The following is a 17,335-nucleotide window of genomic DNA, read 5'->3' as shown; positions in this document are numbered from 1 at the left end:
TGAAGAAATGTACGGCTTAGCGAAGTCGTATGTCACTCGTACATAGAATTGGGACAATCGTAGCTAAGGGCAATGCAAAAAGGAAAAGGTATATCAATCCCTGTGACCAAACGCCGTGTAAATCAAGGCCGGGTTGCCGACCAGAACCCTCATCATACCATGCATGCAACAAACACGTAAATGTGATATCCCCCGATCTGCCTAATCACTGCTGGCACAGCCGCGACATCCACAACTGACGCACTGGATCATTTGGTCTTCCTTGAGCTGGGCCTTGGGCACGCGGCAGATACAGGTGGCGTTGAAATTCGTTTCTTTCGTCTGGATGCAACGAAGACAGCAGAGCTGAAGGATGTTAGCTTAGTCCGCGCTCAACACTGGAAGTGCCGCAGAAAGAAACAGACATACCTTTTCATATCCCTGCTTCTTCCACTTGGCAATCAAGTTCGCATCCGCATAGTTGTTCTTGAGAAGCCAGTCGTACAGCTGTTTCGAGATGGCCTCTTTCTCATAGTACAGGTCGTAGATGTACCGCGAGCCTGGCAGAATATGGTCAGTATCAGAGGGAGCCGGGGGAGGAGGAGGGGAGGAACGTACGCTGGTGACTGATCTGAAAAATCGGCCACACCATCTCGTGCTTCTTCTTGCCGTCGTGCGAGGCGTTCTCGGCGTCCTTCATCTTGTTGCTGAACTCGAGCAGCGTGTCTTCGATGTCGTCGAAGCCCGCTGGCGGGGGTTTGCGCGTGCGCGACGTGCGGACGGGCGGCATGCTGGCGTGCAAGGGGGTACAGATGATGGACGGCGGAGGGTCGTATGAAGGGTCAACTGCCGTGCTGTGCGCTTACGCTGTGTGAATAGGAAGTACTCCGGAGTAAAAGAGTGGTGGTGGCCAGCGCGATGGCGATCATTTTCTGCCGGGTGGTACCGCCCGCTGCAAAGAATTACCTTATTACCTTAGCTACGGAGTACAGGTACTCCGGCATCAATCACTATCGATCCTACAGACCACTTTCAGACCTCCTACTTTACATCTCTTGCAAATTCCAACTCGCAAAATGGACCAGCAACTCGATGTTTCCAAGCTCAGCGACGCCGATAAGAAGGAGCTGAACCAGTTCCTGACGAACGAGGCTCAAAAGTCCACCATCCAGCAGAGTGAGTGCCGCCTGTCGCCTGTCGCCCCGGTCTGACAGACGTGACGACCCGACCGTCAATCCTGCGGTGAAACTCAGGTAGAATGCTAACTTCCCCAGATGTGCACCATCTCGCCGACGTGTGCTGGAAGAAATGCATCACGGGATCGGTCTCGTCGGGCCGGCTGAGCGGTTCCGAGGAGGCGTGCGCGCAGAACTGCGTCGAGCGCTGGATGGACACGAACATTGCTGTGTTGAAGCATCTGGAGAGCATGCGCGGTCAGTAGATAGCGCGTGGATGCGTGTCCGTCGTGTGGCGGTATAGATGGAGCGGTGGCTATGGGGAATGTTGACCAGTTCTTCCCGGGTGGGAATCTTGTACTCTAGAAATAGAATGATACTTCATGTTCACGGTATTCGTCATCATACTACCTCAGGATACCGCTCAGTCTTCATCCCGTCGTAATGCAGACGAGACTAATCTACTCCGTACTGCTTACATCGCGGCCGAATACATAGAACTAGGTACGTCCGCTCGTGAATCAGTCGTGAATTCAAGTATTTCTTTTTAGTTAATGATCATTCAGCCCATCGGCAGCACTGGCAGCTAACTATGACTGATATTTTATGAACCACCGCGTGAAAATAAAAGAAAATTGACCCAAACCCAAAGAACCCCACTCATTTAGACGATAGCGAGCTTGGTGGCGGCAATGTCCAGAGCGTCCACATCGGGAGTTAGCCGGGCGAAGGCCTTCTTGGAGCCATCGGGTCTGTCCAACATTAGCACCTGCACCGGAGGGTCCGGGACACCCCGTGGATTCATCTTCATACCTGACGAGAGTGTTGACCTTGACGGTCTCGACGTCGTACAGCTTCTTGAGGGCCTGCTTGATCTGACGCTTGTTCGCCTTGACATCCACGATGAAAACCAGGGTGTTGTTCTCCTCGATCTTCTTCATGGCGCTCTCGGTGTTGAGGGGGTACAGGATGACCTTGTGGGAGTCGAGGCGAGGTCCATGGGGGATGGACTTGCGGGGGTACTTGGGCGACCGGGAGAGCTCGAGGGTCTTGGGGCGGTGGAAGGTGGTCGAGGTGCGGACCTTGCGGGATTTGAGCGCCTGCAATGAGCGGTGGATTTTAGTTCTCTGCACTGCCAGGAGGGTTGAGGTTCTCGTCGTGGGAACATACGCCTGCACCCTTCAAGACTGCCTTGGCAGCAGCGCCAGCCCGGTCACTGGGCTTAGTCTTGCCTGTGCGAACGGAAAAGTCAGCGTCTGTAAATCGATTCGGTTCGTCTGGTTCGAGAATTCAATCCGTAGCGAGGTTCGAGTGAATGACAGCGAGAGAATCACGCCCATCCGAGTGTCGATTGCTTCATTGCTCTCCGTTGAAATCATCGCGGAATCGGTGAAAAAAACCACATCACAATGCCACACTCGCGAACTCGTAGGTTGCCAATTCTCGTGGGAAAAAGGAGGAGACCGAATAGATGCGACCTACCTTGCTTGTTATCCGCCTTAGGGGCCATGGCTGTCGTCCGGCGCTGTCGTGATGATTGTCGTCGCAGTGTCGAGAGTCGAATTATTTGGGAGTGTATTCGCTTAGCGAAAACCCTACGGCTCGCTGTGTGGGTCACCTGACCGGCTCTCCGCCCAGAACAGAGATCACGGGGCCGCCTATCCCATTCTGGAATAGCTGTCATTTCGTCACGTATCGAAATTCTGTATTTTATCATGCCCAGGCTTAACATAACATCCTTTTCCTTTCTATGAACAAGAGTTCCATTGATATCAACATCGCCAACATGGCCCCCAAAAAATCCAAAGCCAAAACCAAAAAGCCCATGCTGCTCTCTCACACACGTCCGCCAACGGTCCGACCAAAGGCAGCCTTATCGGCCAAAGCCACCCGCAACCTCATCCGCTCTCATCATCGGCTGTTGAAAAAGAAAGCCCAGGCCTCTCAGGCGGGCGATGAGGCCCTAGTCCGCAAACTCGACGCTCAGATCCAGCGCAATGGCGGACTGGAAAGCTACCAGCTCGCCAGCAAAATCGGTCAGTCTCTGGAACGCGGCGGAGACTCCAGTAAGGTCCTGGTGGACTGGATTGGGCCTCAATTGGCGCAGCTGCAGGCGAATGGACTCAAGCTCCGCGTGCTGGAGGTCGGCGCGCTCAGTACCAAGAATGCGTGCTCGATGAACGAGTCGTTGGACGTCACGCGTATCGACCTGAACTCGCAGGAGCCCGGTATCCTGAAGCAGGACTTTATGGAAAGGCCGCTTCCTAGGGGTGATCACGAGCGGTTTCACATCCTCAGTCTATCGCTGGTACTGAATTACGTCCCTGATGCGCTGGGAAGAGGCGAAATGCTGAAGCGCTGTGTGACTTTCCTGACCAGCTCGTCCCCAAGTGGCTCTTCGATGTCTATCACGCCTCGCTTGTTCCTGGTGCTGCCACTCGCATGCGTCAAAAACTCCCGCTATCTCACAGAAAGCAGACTGCAGGACATCCTACAAAGCTTGGGATTCGTCCTGGCAGAGTCTAAGGAGACCTCAAAGTTAATATTTCAACTATGGGAGTATACGGGAGCGTCCAGCCCCAAGCCGTTCAAAAAAGAGCTCTTAAACGATGGCAAAATACGCAACAACTTCGCTATTGTTATCAAATAATGCACGCATAAAGCAAGCGATCACTACTCGATGAACACAACTCAGGCACGTGAGATCAGCTCCTCGGGCAGGAACGCCCACACGGTTCCCGTCACGGCGAGGATCGACGACACGATCAAAAGAAACCAGTCCAAGATGCGTTCCCTGGGACCGATCTCCTTCCCAAAAATCTTCAAGTAGAACGCGAGCGGCAATATGATGCAGATCGTGAAACACAGAGCCGAGCCCATGAGAGCCATGATCCGGTCAAAGGCAGGGAAGACGATGGCCATGACAACAATAAGGGCCACGACAAAGATGCGCACAATTATCTGCGACGATTGGCGCAGAATCCCCTTCCATCCTTGATGGTGGTTAGAAACTGGCGCAGAATGTGGCCCCAGTCCACAGAGGACTTCCATCGTTGCCACTAACGGCCGACAGCTGCACCTGTTAGTGAGTCTGGTCTCATGAGGAGGCGAGGCACTTACTTCAAGGGTACTTTGGTGATTGGGATGATCGCAATGAATATGATGATACAGATGGACAGTGCTTGCGGATATCCATCCATTTGTAACACATTCGCTGTAATTTCATCCAGAACGCCGTCACCAAACATCACCCATCCCACAACAGCCATCACGGAGTCAAGAGAGTACTAGTGTAGATAATGTGAGAAAAGCGATGATGCATTTGGTGTAGAATGATTGCTCTACTTACCGTGAAAAGATATGTTACCCACAAGCTTTTCCCATACTTGTGTGGATGCCTCATGTCCTTATAGATGTTGGGAAATACTCCGTGACCTCCCCATGGTGCTTTGGGAGTATCAGCAATTCAAGTACTCCGGTATCCTTATCTCGAACATGGACTTACACATGATCAACCCGAAACTAAGCGGAACAGTGCTCCAGCTGTCGGGAAACAAATATGTCCGCGAGGGCTGAAGAAGTGAGCCCGGGGCGTCGGGTTTAATAAGCCCGTCAATGAATGTTAATAAGACAACTATAGAAGTCAGCGTTGACAACTCGGTTGGCGTGTCCAGGGAGAAGAGACATACTGGATGTACAAGAAAGAATTCCTAATATACTGGTCACGCTCAAAAAACGAAGAGGTACAAAGTTGAGTGGAATGAGCATCGCCCCGCAAATCATCTTCCACTGAAAGATGCTCAACCCGGGTACAAGTACATGTAAGCTGTCGGCAAAGAGAACCACCAGGGCGACACATGCCCCGACGAGTTCCAAGCAGAATAGCAAGCTTATCACTAAGCGCGCATGATGGCCGAAGCTGATGTACGCCAGATCAGCATAAGTAACGAGACTCCGGTCAACATCCAAACACTTGGCCAGGATTTTGGCGGTATAAGAGGTTGTGACGGCGGCAAAGAACAGAAACAAAAGGCCAAGGAGCCATCCGGCTTGTTTCATGGCTAGCGGCAGACTTAGGAGTCCAACCCCGATGAGGACGTTGACGGAGTTGAAAATTGTCTGTGGTACAGTAGATTGGCCGATCACAATATTCTCTCGTGTACCGTCCTCATGCTGGACTTGTTTGACGAGGAGAGGCTCCGCATCACTGTCAATCGGTGCATCTGCCAGCGCCTGGTGTTCTCGGTGAAACTGTATGGCATGTCTGCGAGCTGACTCGCTGACACGCGAGGATATTGTGCCGTATGACGCCCCCAGGCTTCTATCGAACGACGAACCTAGAATACTCGAGGCTGGAAATCCCTTTTTCGAGTGTCCCTGATCATCTGGACCATGTTCATCGGAAGTCTGTCCATATGGACCAAGTAGCGGCCGTTCTAGATCCGCATCTTGACTGTGCACTCGCGAGCTCCGACCAGGCTGGACACCTGGCGAGGTGGCAAGATCATCGTCCGAATCAACCGCTACGAAGGAAGAGCGACGGGGAATGACTTCGGGGAATGCGGCCGCCCGTTGCCACGAGCGCGCAAAATTGTTGATGCTGTTGACACCGCCAGCCTCTCGGAATCGAACAGAGAAGGAGGCCGATCTAAGTGAAACAATCAATACTGTTCCCCTTCATCAACTCGCGGAGGCTTACCTCGACCGTTGGAGATCCAGATCCGGCGCCGCATAACCGGTCGAGCCGACAGAGTTCCCCCGGGGATAGATGGAGGAGGTAAAGTGCGAAGAATCCGGAATCCTCAAACCTTGAGTCGTAGATCCATGGTTTTCCAGACCTTCGAACTCTGCCTCGTCGTCCGAATATCCCAGCATGATCACTTCTTTGTCTTGTCGACAACCGGAGGCGATAGACCGACACCAAGAAAAATCGAAAGCAACGTCGACAGGGCGAAAAGTTTTCGCTTTGTTTACCCGATTACCGGGGGTTAAAGCTTTGCTGGTGGCGAGCCGGGAGCGGTTGTTGAGAGGACGTGCTTTCCCAAGACAGAGCTAGTCTCTCTCCACCGAGCGCAAGGAGGCCGACAGAGGATTGTGCCGTCAATTCCCGGATTTATAGGAGACCATGTAGACGGTATGGTCCAGAGAAGATAAGGATCAGGCGAGAGGAGTACCTAATAAGAATAATTTCGATGGAATAAACAAGCGCGTGAGTCTCCAGGAGAAGCAACGAGCGAAGACGGATGGATCTAGATAGAGTCGAAGTGGGGTCGGTGCCAGTTGATCCCCGCTGCGACTGATAAGCCCATCCTGAGCCGTTCGCATTGGTAACCCGTAAGGCCTCTGCCCGGTTTGTGGAAGGGGGTTTATGTACGGCGCATGTAGGTACTCTGAAGAAGATGGGATTCATGTTACAGAAAGGGAATCTCATGCTTATGTGTTGGCTGACTCACCCATTCGTTACTGTGAGTTCCTGGGATGCGGCCCGACAGACTTTGTATCATCCATGGAAATACTTGGATTCTTTTAAAGACGAAATGGAATAGATGGATAAAAAGGACGAGAAGCTACAGGTTGCATCTAGGTAGACGAGCGTCTCTCGTAGTAGGTAGAACTCAGTATGGATCTGAGGGCCCATCTCGAGTCTCGACCGCTGAACTGCTCAAGACACAAAACAGACCTGCAGTTAACACTTGGACGAGAAGCGATCGGAATTGTGCGGTCAACGGGTGTGAGAACTCCAATGTATGTAACGTAGAGATTTCCACCGTCCTCAGCAATCTCGAATAGGTATATCAGGCAGAGGTATAGAGTAGCTGATATTACTCTGTAATTTTTCATACGCTTCCTGCTGCAGATTGAAACCTTACACACGCAACGCGGCGGGGAAAAAAAAGAGGGCGAAGCAGGGCTTATGTCATCCGACACAGGCGACCGCCGGTCCTTTCACGGGCCCCCCACGGTGCCTGATGAAATTTGCTGAACATCCCCGCTGGACTTGGACGGCAACGCGCGAGCCTCAAGGTACGTCGGGCTTCCCTTGATTCCAGTGTCTGCTGGTTCTATTTGCAGAACTTTCCTGATCTTCCCAGCTTTCTCCCTCCCCACGTTGCTTTCTCCCCAGCATACTCCGTACTAATAGTCCGTCCACAGCACCGGCAACCCCCCATTTAGTCTTTTCTCCCGTGGTCGTCGAATACCGTCGCCTCGCCCACCATGAGCGCGGCACAGGCGAACGAAGCGGAAAAGAACATTGAGATATGGAAGGTGAAGAAGTTGATCAAGCGCCTTGAGGCCGCTAGAGGCAATGGAACCTCCATGATTTCTCTCATCATCCGTGCGTCCCTCCTTCGTCGCCATATGCTCGGTCATAGTCGCTAACTCTCGGACCTGCAGCTCCCAAAGATCAGGTATCTCGGGCGGCGAAGATGTTGGCGGAAGAATTCGTATGTCCTTCCAGCTCATCGGGAAAGATCGCATCGTTACTAACGCCCCCCGACAGGGTACCGCTTCCAACATCAAGTCCCGTGTCAACCGTCTGTCGGTCTTGTCCGCCATTACCTCCACACAGCAGCGCCTGAAGCTCTACAACAAGGTCCCTCCAAATGGCCTGGTCGTCTACTGTGGTGAAATCATCACGTCGGAAGGGAAAGAACGGAAGATTAACATCGATTTCGAGCCGTTCAAGCCCATCAACACCTCCCTCTATCTGTGTGACAACAAGTTCCACACCGAGGCCCTGAGCGAACTCCTCGAATCCGACCAGAAATTCGGCTTCATCGTCATGGACGGTAACGGTGCCCTCTTTGGTACGCTGAGCGGAAACACCAGAGAAGTCCTGCAGAAGTTGAGCGTCGATCTTCCCAAGAAGCACGGTCGTGGTGGTCAGTCCGCCCTTCGTTTCGCTCGTCTTCGTGAGGAGAAACGTCACAACTACGTCCGGAAGATCGCCGAGCTGGCGGTGCAGAACTTCATTACCAACGACAAGATCAACGTGGCTGGTTTGATCTTGGCTGGTTCCGCCGATTTCAAGAACGACCTGAACCAGTCCGACATGTTCGACCAGCGTCTGCAGTCCAAGGTCATCAAGGTGGTCGACGTCTCCTATGGAGGAGAGAACGGCTTCAACCAGGCCATCGAACTGGCCTCGGAGACTCTCAGCAACGTCAAGTTCGTTCAGGAGAAGAAGCTCATCGGCACGTACTTCCAGGAGATCAGTCAGGATACCGGCAAGGTCTGCTACGGTATTGAGGATACGCTCAAGGCCCTGGAGCTCGGTGCCGCTGAGACTCTCATCGTCTACGAGAACCTGGATGTCACGCGGTGGGTGCTCAAGTCCTCGACCGACGCCGAGGTGGTCATCCATACTACCAAGGCCCAAGAGGAGAACCGCGAACTGTTCACCGACAAGGAAACCGGCGCCGAGATGGAAGTGGTCGACCAGACCTCGTTCCTCGAGTGGCTGGCGGAGAACTACAAGGACTTTGGTGCCACGTTGGAGTTTGTCTCCGATAAGTCCAGCGAAGGAAACCAGTTCGTGAAGGGCTTCGGTGGTATCGGAGCCATCCTCCGGTACAAGGTCAATTTCGAACAGCTTGCCGACTACAGCGACGATGATGAATTTTACGACGGTACATCTACGTGTGAACCCTTTATGTTCTTTGTTCGGGACTAATTGCTTGTACAGATTGACGGTTCAGCGGCCTCGCAGAGAGCGAGGATGAAAGGCCAGAAGTTCCCCACGTGGGTCTTTTGACGGCTCGCCCTATGAATCGTGGAGGCGGCTCTCCAAGCACAACTCGTGGCATCAGTGTTTGCCATGACGCTGCTAGACCAAGCTCCGTGATGCTGTACAATGGTAGGTCTCGTCTATCAATCTGCCAGATCGATGATTAACAGGATTATCGATAGGGCCATCCAAGCTCCGTAACATGGTCACTGAGGTCATCTAGAGCTGCTAGATTGACACGAGGTACGAATGGCAAAATGTATGGTGGATTTCTATATAGTCCGTAATGCCCTTAAGGATTGTCTCCCAAGTCATCACCTTGGGCTGGCGGATTAGACTGTTACACTTTGGTTCAATGCTGAGGTTTTTCGTTTGCTATTTCTATTATTCTCTATTCACTCTTTCTATCCAAACCAGACATTGACGTTGCTTTTGGAACTTCGTCCCAGTCGTTCTCGTAGACACAGAAGCAGGTCTCATTGATGGTCTTCGTATTCCGTCGTAGCCTTCTCAACAGGTCTGAAGGCTTTCTTCTATATAACAAGGTCCAACGCGGTACCTCATATCCTATTTTATATTTGCCGGGCCCTCACTGATCAACAGACGGGAGCCGGTTCGTCCAGGTGCCCCAGTATCGACAAGCTTCCGCGACTCGCTGCAAATCGGCGACAACCCTCCCGGCGGCGTCGTCGTTATCAGATGACACCCCTTGGCATTCGACCAAGAAAATATATTTCCAATTCACCTTCTGGCTGGGCCTCGAGTTGATACTGGTGAGATTCAGGCCGTGCTGCTTGAAAACCAACAGCGCGTCCGCCAGAGCGCCGGGGGCATCTTCGCGCAGCATGAAGGTGATCAGCGTCTTGTGTTTGGCCTGGGGGCCGGGACTCGCTGCCTGGGACGCGCGGATATCATCAAAGGACCGCTGGCTCGTCCGGTTTGATTGGATATTGCGGAGCACCAGGAAGCGCGTTGTGTTGTTGGCGGTGTCCTCGATGTTCTCTTCCACGACCTCCAGGCCGTGGGTCTCGGCGGCGAAGCGACTCGCGATGGCGGCGCTAGGCTCGTCGGTTTCCTTCGCGACGATTTCGGCGCCCTTGGACGTCGACGACACGTCTTGGCGCTCGACGCCCTTGAAGTGCTTCCGGAGGAAGATCTCGCACTGGCCCCAGGCCTGCGGGTGTGTGTAGAGTTTGGTGATGGCGCTATAGTCTTTTTCGCCCGCGGGGATGACCCCCTTCCGGGCCAGGAGGCAATGGTGCACGGTCAGGTAGTGCTCCCCGCATACTTGGACATCCTGATAGGCGCCGTCCGGGTCTGCGAGGAGGTCGAGGGTCTGCACGACCGAACCATTGGTTGAGTTCTCGACGGGCACGATCGCATAGTCTGCGTCTTGCTGTTGCACCGCAGCGAAGGCGTCTGCAAACGAGGGCCGGGGGAACAGCTTAGCCGAGGTTCCAAAGGCTTCAACCGCCGCCTGGGGGGATTCAATTAATGACGTTATGAGAGCGGCGGTGGGGGAGGGAGAGTCTCCGAACCTGATGGGAAAATGAGGCGATCGGGCCCAGGAATGTTGTACTGACAAGCTCCATGATTCCTCGGACGCCCTGAGACATCTGAATGCAAGAAGAGTTCCTGGGAAACTTTTTACCCCCCTGCCTGAGTCGGTGTAGATCCTCCCGGACAAACAGCGCAAACAGATCGATCGAATAATGGATGGTGGAGATGCTGCAGACTCCGATCTAGGAACCCGGCACTATTCCACTCCGCATTACCGATGGCTTACTAGGTAGCCAGGTAGAGACCTGGAGGTTCCATCGCTAGTCTATGGGGTTGTCAATGAGGTTGAGCGCCCGGTCTTTGCGCGCCGGGCTGGGTGCCCCAGCTCCGATTCCGATCAAGATTCCATTGCGGGGATTTTCTGCATTTGCCGAACGAGTCCATCGGGAGTTGACGTCCCGCCAGATCCCCTGGTCGTTCGACTATCTGCACCCTCAGCCGTCGCATCTGTTAGATCTCACCGTACGTGATCTGCTCAAGTCTTCGAACACGCAGTCAGGAACCTCTACGGTGCTACCGTCAGTGAGCAGCGCGTCGCGTCTGCCACCAGGTCACCACCTCGTTTACTTCCCTCCTCAGGTCACCCTGTCCCAATTGCTTCCGGATGGCACCGATACTCTCCACACCCCGGGACACCCGTTCAACAGGCGACTATGGGGTGGTGGACGGGCAGCCTTCGCCCCCGCGGGCGGGCTCGTCCTGAACGGCAGCCGCGCGGTCTGCATCGAATCCATCCGCGATGTGACTGTGAAAGGCCGGGAGGGCGAAGAAAAGGTGATCGTCCGGATTGAACGGCGCATGGGTGCTGTTCAGGAAGATGAGGGAGAGAGCAGCATTCTCGACCGTATCTGGAGGGCGGACGAGTCAGACTTCGGACACTCGGCGATTATCGAGAACAGAGACCTGGTCTTCATGCGGGAAAAGACCCTGGACCAACTGGACCAGGATAGGGCGAATTTCAAAAAGGATCAGAGGGCAATCAAGCGTGCGCATGCTCAATCCGGGTGACGGACATACAATATATGCTGACAGGTTTACGGAAAAGCACCCGCCGATCCAGACTTCCGCCATACCCTTACCCCCAGCAGGGCGATGTTATTCCGGTTCTCGGCGCTCACATTCAATGCTCACTTGATCCACCTCGATCCAGGCTACACGCAGAACGTGGAAGGCTATCGAAACCTTCTCGTGCATGGGCCGTTGACTCTGACCCTGTTACTTACCGCTCTGCAGACTCATCTGCTCAAATCCAACCGAGGAGTGAGAGACATACAATACAGGAATCTCTCGCCTCTCTATGTGGACGAACGTCTGACGATTTGCGGCAAGCAGAAATCTGGCAGGGATGGACCGGTATGGGACGTATGGATCGAAGGCAGTAATGGGGGCCTGGCAGTACGGGGCACTGCTGAGGCGCATGCTTTATAGAGGGCATGATCAAGGCCATGATATTTAGAGAGATGCGTGTATATAACCAAGCTGTCTTGGGCTGCTTCCAGGTGAACATAGCCTTGGACAAAAGACTTTGTGTCTCTTGTCTGTAGATGCTAATATAATGATACTTGTATAAGTCGCTTTCCCGGGTAGTTTAGTTATTGCTGTATATGTCATACTGGGAATAGGTAGTCGACGTCTTAATCGCTTGCATAAAAGACTGCAGTGTTATACATGCTCCGCGACGAAATATATAGCTCGCAATGCTACCACAGGGACTTACACCCCACCCTAACTATGCATATCTGAGGTATGTAGAGAGAGACCAAGCATAAGCCCAACTCCACATGAATCATTTTACCCAAATTTCTTAAAAAAAAGGAGGAAAGACAGTATCTACTATCCACAATCCACGGAGTACCATAGGCACCGCCAAGCAAGTCTCACCGGAACGGAAAATCTATTCTCGCGTCCCGAGCTAGTGGATGCACACGTTTTTATTTCTCTCATCGCTTTCCTTTCTTTTCTTCTTCCTTCTCTTCCACAACCACCCATCGTGGATACGAATTGGTTCAGGCTGACGCTGCAGAATGTGTGCTGTCTGTCACCTGCAAACATACTTAACCGATATTACACAGTAGCAGGAAGTCTGATTGCTCAATCGACTGCCATCTATCTGCAATCATGGACCTCTTCTGGTCTGCTCCTCCTGTGGCGAGGTACTTCCACCCAACCCCTCATTTTGTGTGCCATGGACTAATCATTGGATAGGACTCTCACTCTACTTACCTTCTGCCAGTCTGCTTTAATCTATGGTGGCCTTCTCAGCGCGTATCATGTTGCGTTTCTGCCAAGAGTCATTTTCAAATTGCTGCCGCAAGTTTGGCGACTGGCGACGCCTTTCTTCCTGACTCGGCCGCAGATCTCGTTTATTTTCGACCTCTATTTCTGTACGGACCTCTGCTAGGTCTGTGGAAGCGGTGGTGCTAACGTACTACCAGTGTACACCTACAGCAGCCGCCTGGAGACCGGCTCGCCCCGGTTCACTGGCCCTGGTGATTTCTTCACATACGTGATTTTTGTAGCCTCGGTGATTTTGGTAAGTCCTGGCAGATCTCGGTCTAGCATCTCCTTGCGTAAAACGTTCAATCCCCCATGCTTCACTCCAAACCTCGCATATCTGCCCGCCCAGCCTTTTTCTAGCTGCAGCGGTTCCTGGAAACGAGGGAGATCACCCCTGCATCTCGGCAGTGCCTACTCAGTTGATCCTTAAAAGGGCTGTTCGCGTTGCAGGAATGGTGGGATGTCCTTTGAGATAGCCGGCGTGATCCTTATTCACGTCGGTGGTTATGGCGCCCTACATTCAACTTCCTATCCCATGTCTGTTATTAGTTCAATATACTGGCGTTCACATAATCCGTGCATCCAACTAGCTCCTGGAGTAGCCTTACCTTTGACTGGACTAAATCATGCTGACAAGCCGAAGCTCACCGCAGGTTGCGTCTTCAATGGAGTGTTCTTCCTTCATGGTGAGCATGGCACAGCATGGCCGTCCTAGTCCTCAAACTAACCCGGAGTAGCCTTGATCCTTGCCTTTGTATACACGTTCGCCCAGGACAACCGTGGGACGAAGGCGTCCTTCTTCGTGATCCGAATGCCCATCGAGTTCCTGCCATGGGCGATGCTGGCCTTCACTCTGGTGATGCATGGCTGGCCTGCCGCCCAGCAAGAAGCCATGGGGATTGTGGCCGCCCACATGTATGACTTCCTCACCCGTCTCTACCCTACGTTCGGTGGTGGTCGGAATTATATTACCACGCCGTCCTTTGTGAGGCGGTGGTTCACCACTGGCGATCGGGCCGAATATCGAACCTATGGCACTGCCTATCGGCCGTCCAACCCCGACCGAGGCTCTTCAGGAGGCTCGTCAGGAGGATGGACATCGTCCTTCCAGGGCACTTGGAGCCAACGTGGACCGGGGAGAAGATTGGGTGGTTAGACATGTATTTAGGATGGATATGGAGGAGAGGGGATAAGTGCTCTGCAGGATTTGTGTGGGCAGTATCTATTTTCTAGCTTGAACGTGTCGTAGATACGAATACAGTGACTTTACCATCAGAGTGTACCTATGTAGATGTCTTAGCCGCTGTTGCATGATAGCTTACATAACCAACACGTGACTGATATGGTAGCGGACGCTAAACCCAAACAGGCGATGGAGCGCACCGCCAAAAAAAATTCCCAGGACCTTCGCTAGCGCCAGAGCAAATTTCCTGCGATCTCTGCAAACGCGCTCTCGCCTGGCCACACTGCGTCTCTCCAGCCGGATTCTTCACAATGGCGTCTGCAGTGACCAAAGACACCATGGACTACACAATTAAGCCCGAGGCTGGCACTTCCAGCATTTCCACCTCCGAGTGGCCGCTCCTGTTGAAAAATTATGACAAGCGTATGTTGTCCTATCGTCGTCTTGTCATCCCCCCAAGAGGACAAAACGAAGACATTCAATATCCAGTGTGAAGTCCATGCTAATGTCAATTTGCTCTGGATAGTCCTTGTTAGAACTGGTCATTTCACCCCGATCCCCGCCGGTTGCTCGCCTCTCAAGCGTGACTTGAAGTCCTACATCAACTCTGGTGTGATCAACCTGGACAAGCCCTCCAACCCGTCCAGTCACGAGGTTGTCGCTTGGATGAAGCGCATTCTGAGGTAAATACCGCATCGACCCCGACGTTAGGATAGACACTAAAGTGATTCGTGTGAAGGGCCGAAAAGACCGGTCACAGTGGTACTCTCGACCCCAAGGTCACGGGTTGCCTGATCGTCTGCATTGACCGCGCCACCCGCCTGGTGAAGTCGCAGCAGGGCGCCGGAAAGGAGTACGTGTGCGTGATCCGTCTCCATGACAAGATTCCCGGTGGAGAGGCCCAGTTCCGCAGAGCCCTGGAGACTCTGACTGGTGCCCTGTTCCAACGCCCGCCTTTGATCTCCGCCGTCAAGCGTCAGCTCCGTATCCGTACCATCCCACGAGAGCAAGCTCTACGAGTTCGACAACGAGAGACACCTCGGTGTTTTCTGGGTGAGCTGCGAGGCCGGCACGTATATCCGTACTCTGTGTGTGCACCTGGGTCTTCTGCTGGGTGTGGGTGCCCACATGCAGGAGCTCCGCCGTGTGCGCAGTGGAGCTATGGACGAGAACAGCGGCATGGTGACCCTCCATGACGTTATGGATGCGCAGTGGATGTACGACAACCAGCGCGATGAGTCGTACCTGCGTCGCGTCATCAGACCCCTGGAGACCCTCCTCACCGGCTACAAGCGTATTGTCGTCAAGGACAGCGCGGTCAACGCCGTGTGCTACGGTGCCAAGCTCATGATTCCCGGTCTCCTGCGTTTTGGTAAGTGTCTGTTATACTTGTTCAAGATGGACCGCCGCTAACGGGGTGCAGAGGCTGGAATTGATGTCAACGAGGAGGTTGTCCTGATGACCACCAAGGGCGAGGCCATCGCCATCGGTATCGCTCAGATGTCCACCGTTGAGCTGACCACCTGCGACCACGGTGTTGTCGCCAAGGTCAAGCGCTGCATCATGGAGCGTGACCTGTACCCCCGCCGATGGGGTCTGGGCCCGGTTGCTCTGGAGAAGAAGAAGCTCAAGTCTGCCGGCAAGCTCGACGTGAGTGTCCTAAGCCCGTCGAAAGTGTCTCACATGAATAGATTGACTGACAAATGTAGAAATACGGCCATGCCAACGAGGCTACCCCTGCCAAGTGGAAGAGCGACTACAAGGACTACAGCCTGCCCGAGGACGGCTCGGCGCAGCCCGCCGAGGCTCCCAAGGAGGAAGCCCCCGAGACCGAGACCCCGTCGTCCCCAGCGAAGATGGAAGTGGACGAGGATGATGACAAGAAGAAGCGCAAGCGCCACGAGGGCGAAACGGCCGAAGAGCGGGCCGAGCGCAAGAAGAAGAAGAAGGAGAAGAAGGAAAAGAAGGAGCGGCGCAAGTCGAAGCAGGAGAAGGAGGAGAGCGACGAGGACAGCGATTAGACGCGTCCAGGAAGTCCGTTGGCTGGCTCTTCTACTGAATGAGAAGCGGTTCCGTTTCGGCGAATTGTGCGGCGCTTCTGTGTCGTTGCTTGTGGGAGCACTGCCTGGGCGTGATTCCTGTACCATATATGCCTGGTCATTTTCATTTTCTTTGACGTATTTACTGGAGTCTTGGGCTGAAAAGGGAGAACAATTTACTGCGTTATTGGTTTCGTGTTTTAATTGCAGCAATGAATAGAATAATTCTGCTATACTTGGAGTGAACATATAGTAGGTAGTACACAGTAATGCGGGCAGGTGTCGTGACTTCTCCGCATTTGGCGACCTCCGCCACCGCCGATTCGCTTCAACCTGACACATCTTCTACACGACCTCGACTACTGCTCTGGTAGACCCAGCCTTCTATTCACATACCTCTTGTTACGCACCGCTGCATCCATCCGGCCATCATGGCTGCGGAACTCACCTCGACGAAACTTAATGCGGAGAATCACCTTCTTTTGGTACTCCCCCTCTCCCAGACACCCATAGAGACGCCTGACTGACCGGTAATCAACCAGGACCAACCCCTTCTTCGACTGCCGCACGAGCTCGCACGGAGGAATTTCAAGTCGGTACAACGGCTCGTGGAGCGCGAGAAAGAATACGTGCTCCCCGCACTGAAGGAAACCGCCAATGCGTCCCTCTCGCAGAGTCAGACGCCCGACCAGACGCTCGCCGCGCTCGATGCGATGATCTCCCGGATGCAGGGTCTCAAACGGAAAATGGAGAACCTCCAGCAGGAGGAGAAGAAGATCCACGCGCAGTCGCGGAAACGCATCCAGCATCTGGAGTGTCTGCACCATATACCCAGTTTGGCGGACGTCAAGTACGACCAGTGGTCGAGGATCCGGCTGGACCGGCTTATAGTTGACCAGATGCTGCGGTCGGGGTATACCGAGAGCGCGCAGCAGCTGGCGCAGGAGAAGGATATCGAGGATCTGGTCGACCTCAACGTCTTTATACAGTGCCAGCGGATTGCGGAGAGTCTACGGCGCGGCGAGACGAAGGATGCGCTGCAGTGGTGTAATGAGAATAAGGCAGCGCTCAGGAAGAGCCAGGTCGGTACGATCTTGGTTCCTCTGAAACAGATACTGACTTCATGCAGTACAACTTGGAGTTTGAATTGCGATTACAACAGTACATCGAAATGATCCGGACGGGGGATAAAGGGAAGCTCGTGGAAGCGCGAGCACACGCAAGGAAATATCTGACGCCTTTCATCGAGACGCAGTCTGCTGAGATCCACCGTGCGGCGGGACTCCTTGCGTTCCCCAAAGATACCAAGGCAGAGCCTTACAAGGTGACTCGACCGAACGTCTTATCCCATCCCATACTGACTGATGTAGTCTATGTATGCGCCTGAACGATG

At 53.5% G+C, this 17,335-nt stretch overlaps 10 protein-coding genes across 10 annotated transcripts; 6 read left to right on the top strand and 4 right to left on the bottom strand.

Moving 5' to 3' along the window:
- Positions 1-201: 201 nt before the first annotated feature.
- ATEG_09468 (BUD31 family protein) lies at positions 202-769 on the bottom strand (the record flags this gene model as incomplete). Its single annotated transcript, XM_001218089.1, has 3 exons — positions 202-345; positions 409-539; positions 598-769. The coding sequence occupies 3 exons, from the start codon at positions 767-769 to the stop codon at positions 202-204; spliced, it is 447 nt and encodes a 148-aa protein (XP_001218090.1).
- Positions 770-1,818: 1,049 nt separating this feature from the next.
- On the bottom strand, positions 1,819-2,664 carry ATEG_09467 (60S ribosomal protein uL23; the record flags this gene model as incomplete). The annotated part of the gene is made up of 4 exons (XM_001218088.1): positions 1,819-1,906; positions 1,968-2,254; positions 2,325-2,410; positions 2,637-2,664. The coding sequence occupies 4 exons, from the start codon at positions 2,662-2,664 to the stop codon at positions 1,819-1,821; spliced, it is 489 nt and encodes a 162-aa protein (XP_001218089.1).
- A 276-nt stretch (positions 2,665-2,940) lies between these two features.
- On the top strand, positions 2,941-3,804 carry ATEG_09466 (25S rRNA (adenine2142-N1)-methyltransferase; the record flags this gene model as incomplete). The annotated part of the gene is made up of 1 exon (XM_001218087.1): positions 2,941-3,804. The coding sequence occupies one exon, from the start codon at positions 2,941-2,943 to the stop codon at positions 3,802-3,804; it is 864 nt and encodes a 287-aa protein (XP_001218088.1).
- Positions 3,805-4,766: 962 nt separating this feature from the next.
- On the bottom strand, positions 4,767-6,029 carry ATEG_09465 (putative transporter; the record flags this gene model as incomplete). The annotated part of the gene is made up of 2 exons (XM_001218086.1): positions 4,767-5,802; positions 5,854-6,029. 2 exons carry the CDS (start codon positions 6,027-6,029, stop codon positions 4,767-4,769), a joined length of 1,212 nt encoding a protein of 403 aa, XP_001218087.1.
- A 1,341-nt stretch (positions 6,030-7,370) lies between these two features.
- On the top strand, positions 7,371-8,829 carry ATEG_09464 (translation termination factor eRF1; the record flags this gene model as incomplete). The annotated part of the gene is made up of 3 exons (XM_001218085.1): positions 7,371-7,491; positions 7,551-7,600; positions 7,657-8,829. 3 exons carry the CDS (start codon positions 7,371-7,373, stop codon positions 8,827-8,829), a joined length of 1,344 nt encoding a protein of 447 aa, XP_001218086.1.
- Positions 8,830-9,472: 643 nt separating this feature from the next.
- Positions 9,473-10,475, bottom strand: ATEG_09463 (prephenate dehydratase PHA2; the record flags this gene model as incomplete). The annotated part of the gene is made up of 2 exons (XM_001218084.1): positions 9,473-10,360; positions 10,467-10,475. 2 exons carry the CDS (start codon positions 10,473-10,475, stop codon positions 9,473-9,475), a joined length of 897 nt encoding a protein of 298 aa, XP_001218085.1.
- A 766-nt stretch (positions 10,476-11,241) lies between these two features.
- Positions 11,242-11,871, top strand: ATEG_09462 (uncharacterized protein; the record flags this gene model as incomplete). Its single annotated transcript, XM_001218083.1, has 2 exons — positions 11,242-11,428; positions 11,489-11,871. The coding sequence occupies 2 exons, from the start codon at positions 11,242-11,244 to the stop codon at positions 11,869-11,871; spliced, it is 570 nt and encodes a 189-aa protein (XP_001218084.1).
- A 269-nt stretch (positions 11,872-12,140) lies between these two features.
- ATEG_09461 (uncharacterized protein) lies at positions 12,141-13,876 on the top strand (the record flags this gene model as incomplete). Its single annotated transcript, XM_001218082.1, has 6 exons — positions 12,141-12,187; positions 12,522-12,596; positions 12,649-12,827; positions 12,879-12,976; positions 13,358-13,406; positions 13,458-13,876. 6 exons carry the CDS (start codon positions 12,141-12,143, stop codon positions 13,874-13,876), a joined length of 867 nt encoding a protein of 288 aa, XP_001218083.1.
- A 338-nt stretch (positions 13,877-14,214) lies between these two features.
- cbf5 (pseudouridine synthase CBF5) lies at positions 14,215-15,924 on the top strand (the record flags this gene model as incomplete). Its single annotated transcript, XM_001218081.1, has 6 exons — positions 14,215-14,326; positions 14,430-14,586; positions 14,643-14,991; positions 15,038-15,275; positions 15,327-15,553; positions 15,613-15,924. 6 exons carry the CDS (start codon positions 14,215-14,217, stop codon positions 15,922-15,924), a joined length of 1,395 nt encoding a protein of 464 aa, XP_001218082.1.
- Positions 15,925-16,373: 449 nt separating this feature from the next.
- On the top strand, positions 16,374-17,329 carry ATEG_09459 (CLTH domain-containing protein; the record flags this gene model as incomplete). The annotated part of the gene is made up of 3 exons (XM_001218080.1): positions 16,374-16,427; positions 16,485-17,024; positions 17,072-17,329. 3 exons carry the CDS (start codon positions 16,374-16,376, stop codon positions 17,327-17,329), a joined length of 852 nt encoding a protein of 283 aa, XP_001218081.1.
- Positions 17,330-17,335: the final 6 nt, after the last annotated feature.

This window comes from Aspergillus terreus, genomic scaffold (assembly GCF_000149615.1).
Source record: "Aspergillus terreus NIH2624 scaffold_14 genomic scaffold, whole genome shotgun sequence".
In the NCBI taxonomy this organism is placed as follows: domain Eukaryota; kingdom Fungi; phylum Ascomycota; class Eurotiomycetes; order Eurotiales; family Aspergillaceae; genus Aspergillus; species Aspergillus terreus.
This window is presented reverse-complemented; position numbering and strand designations above follow the sequence as displayed.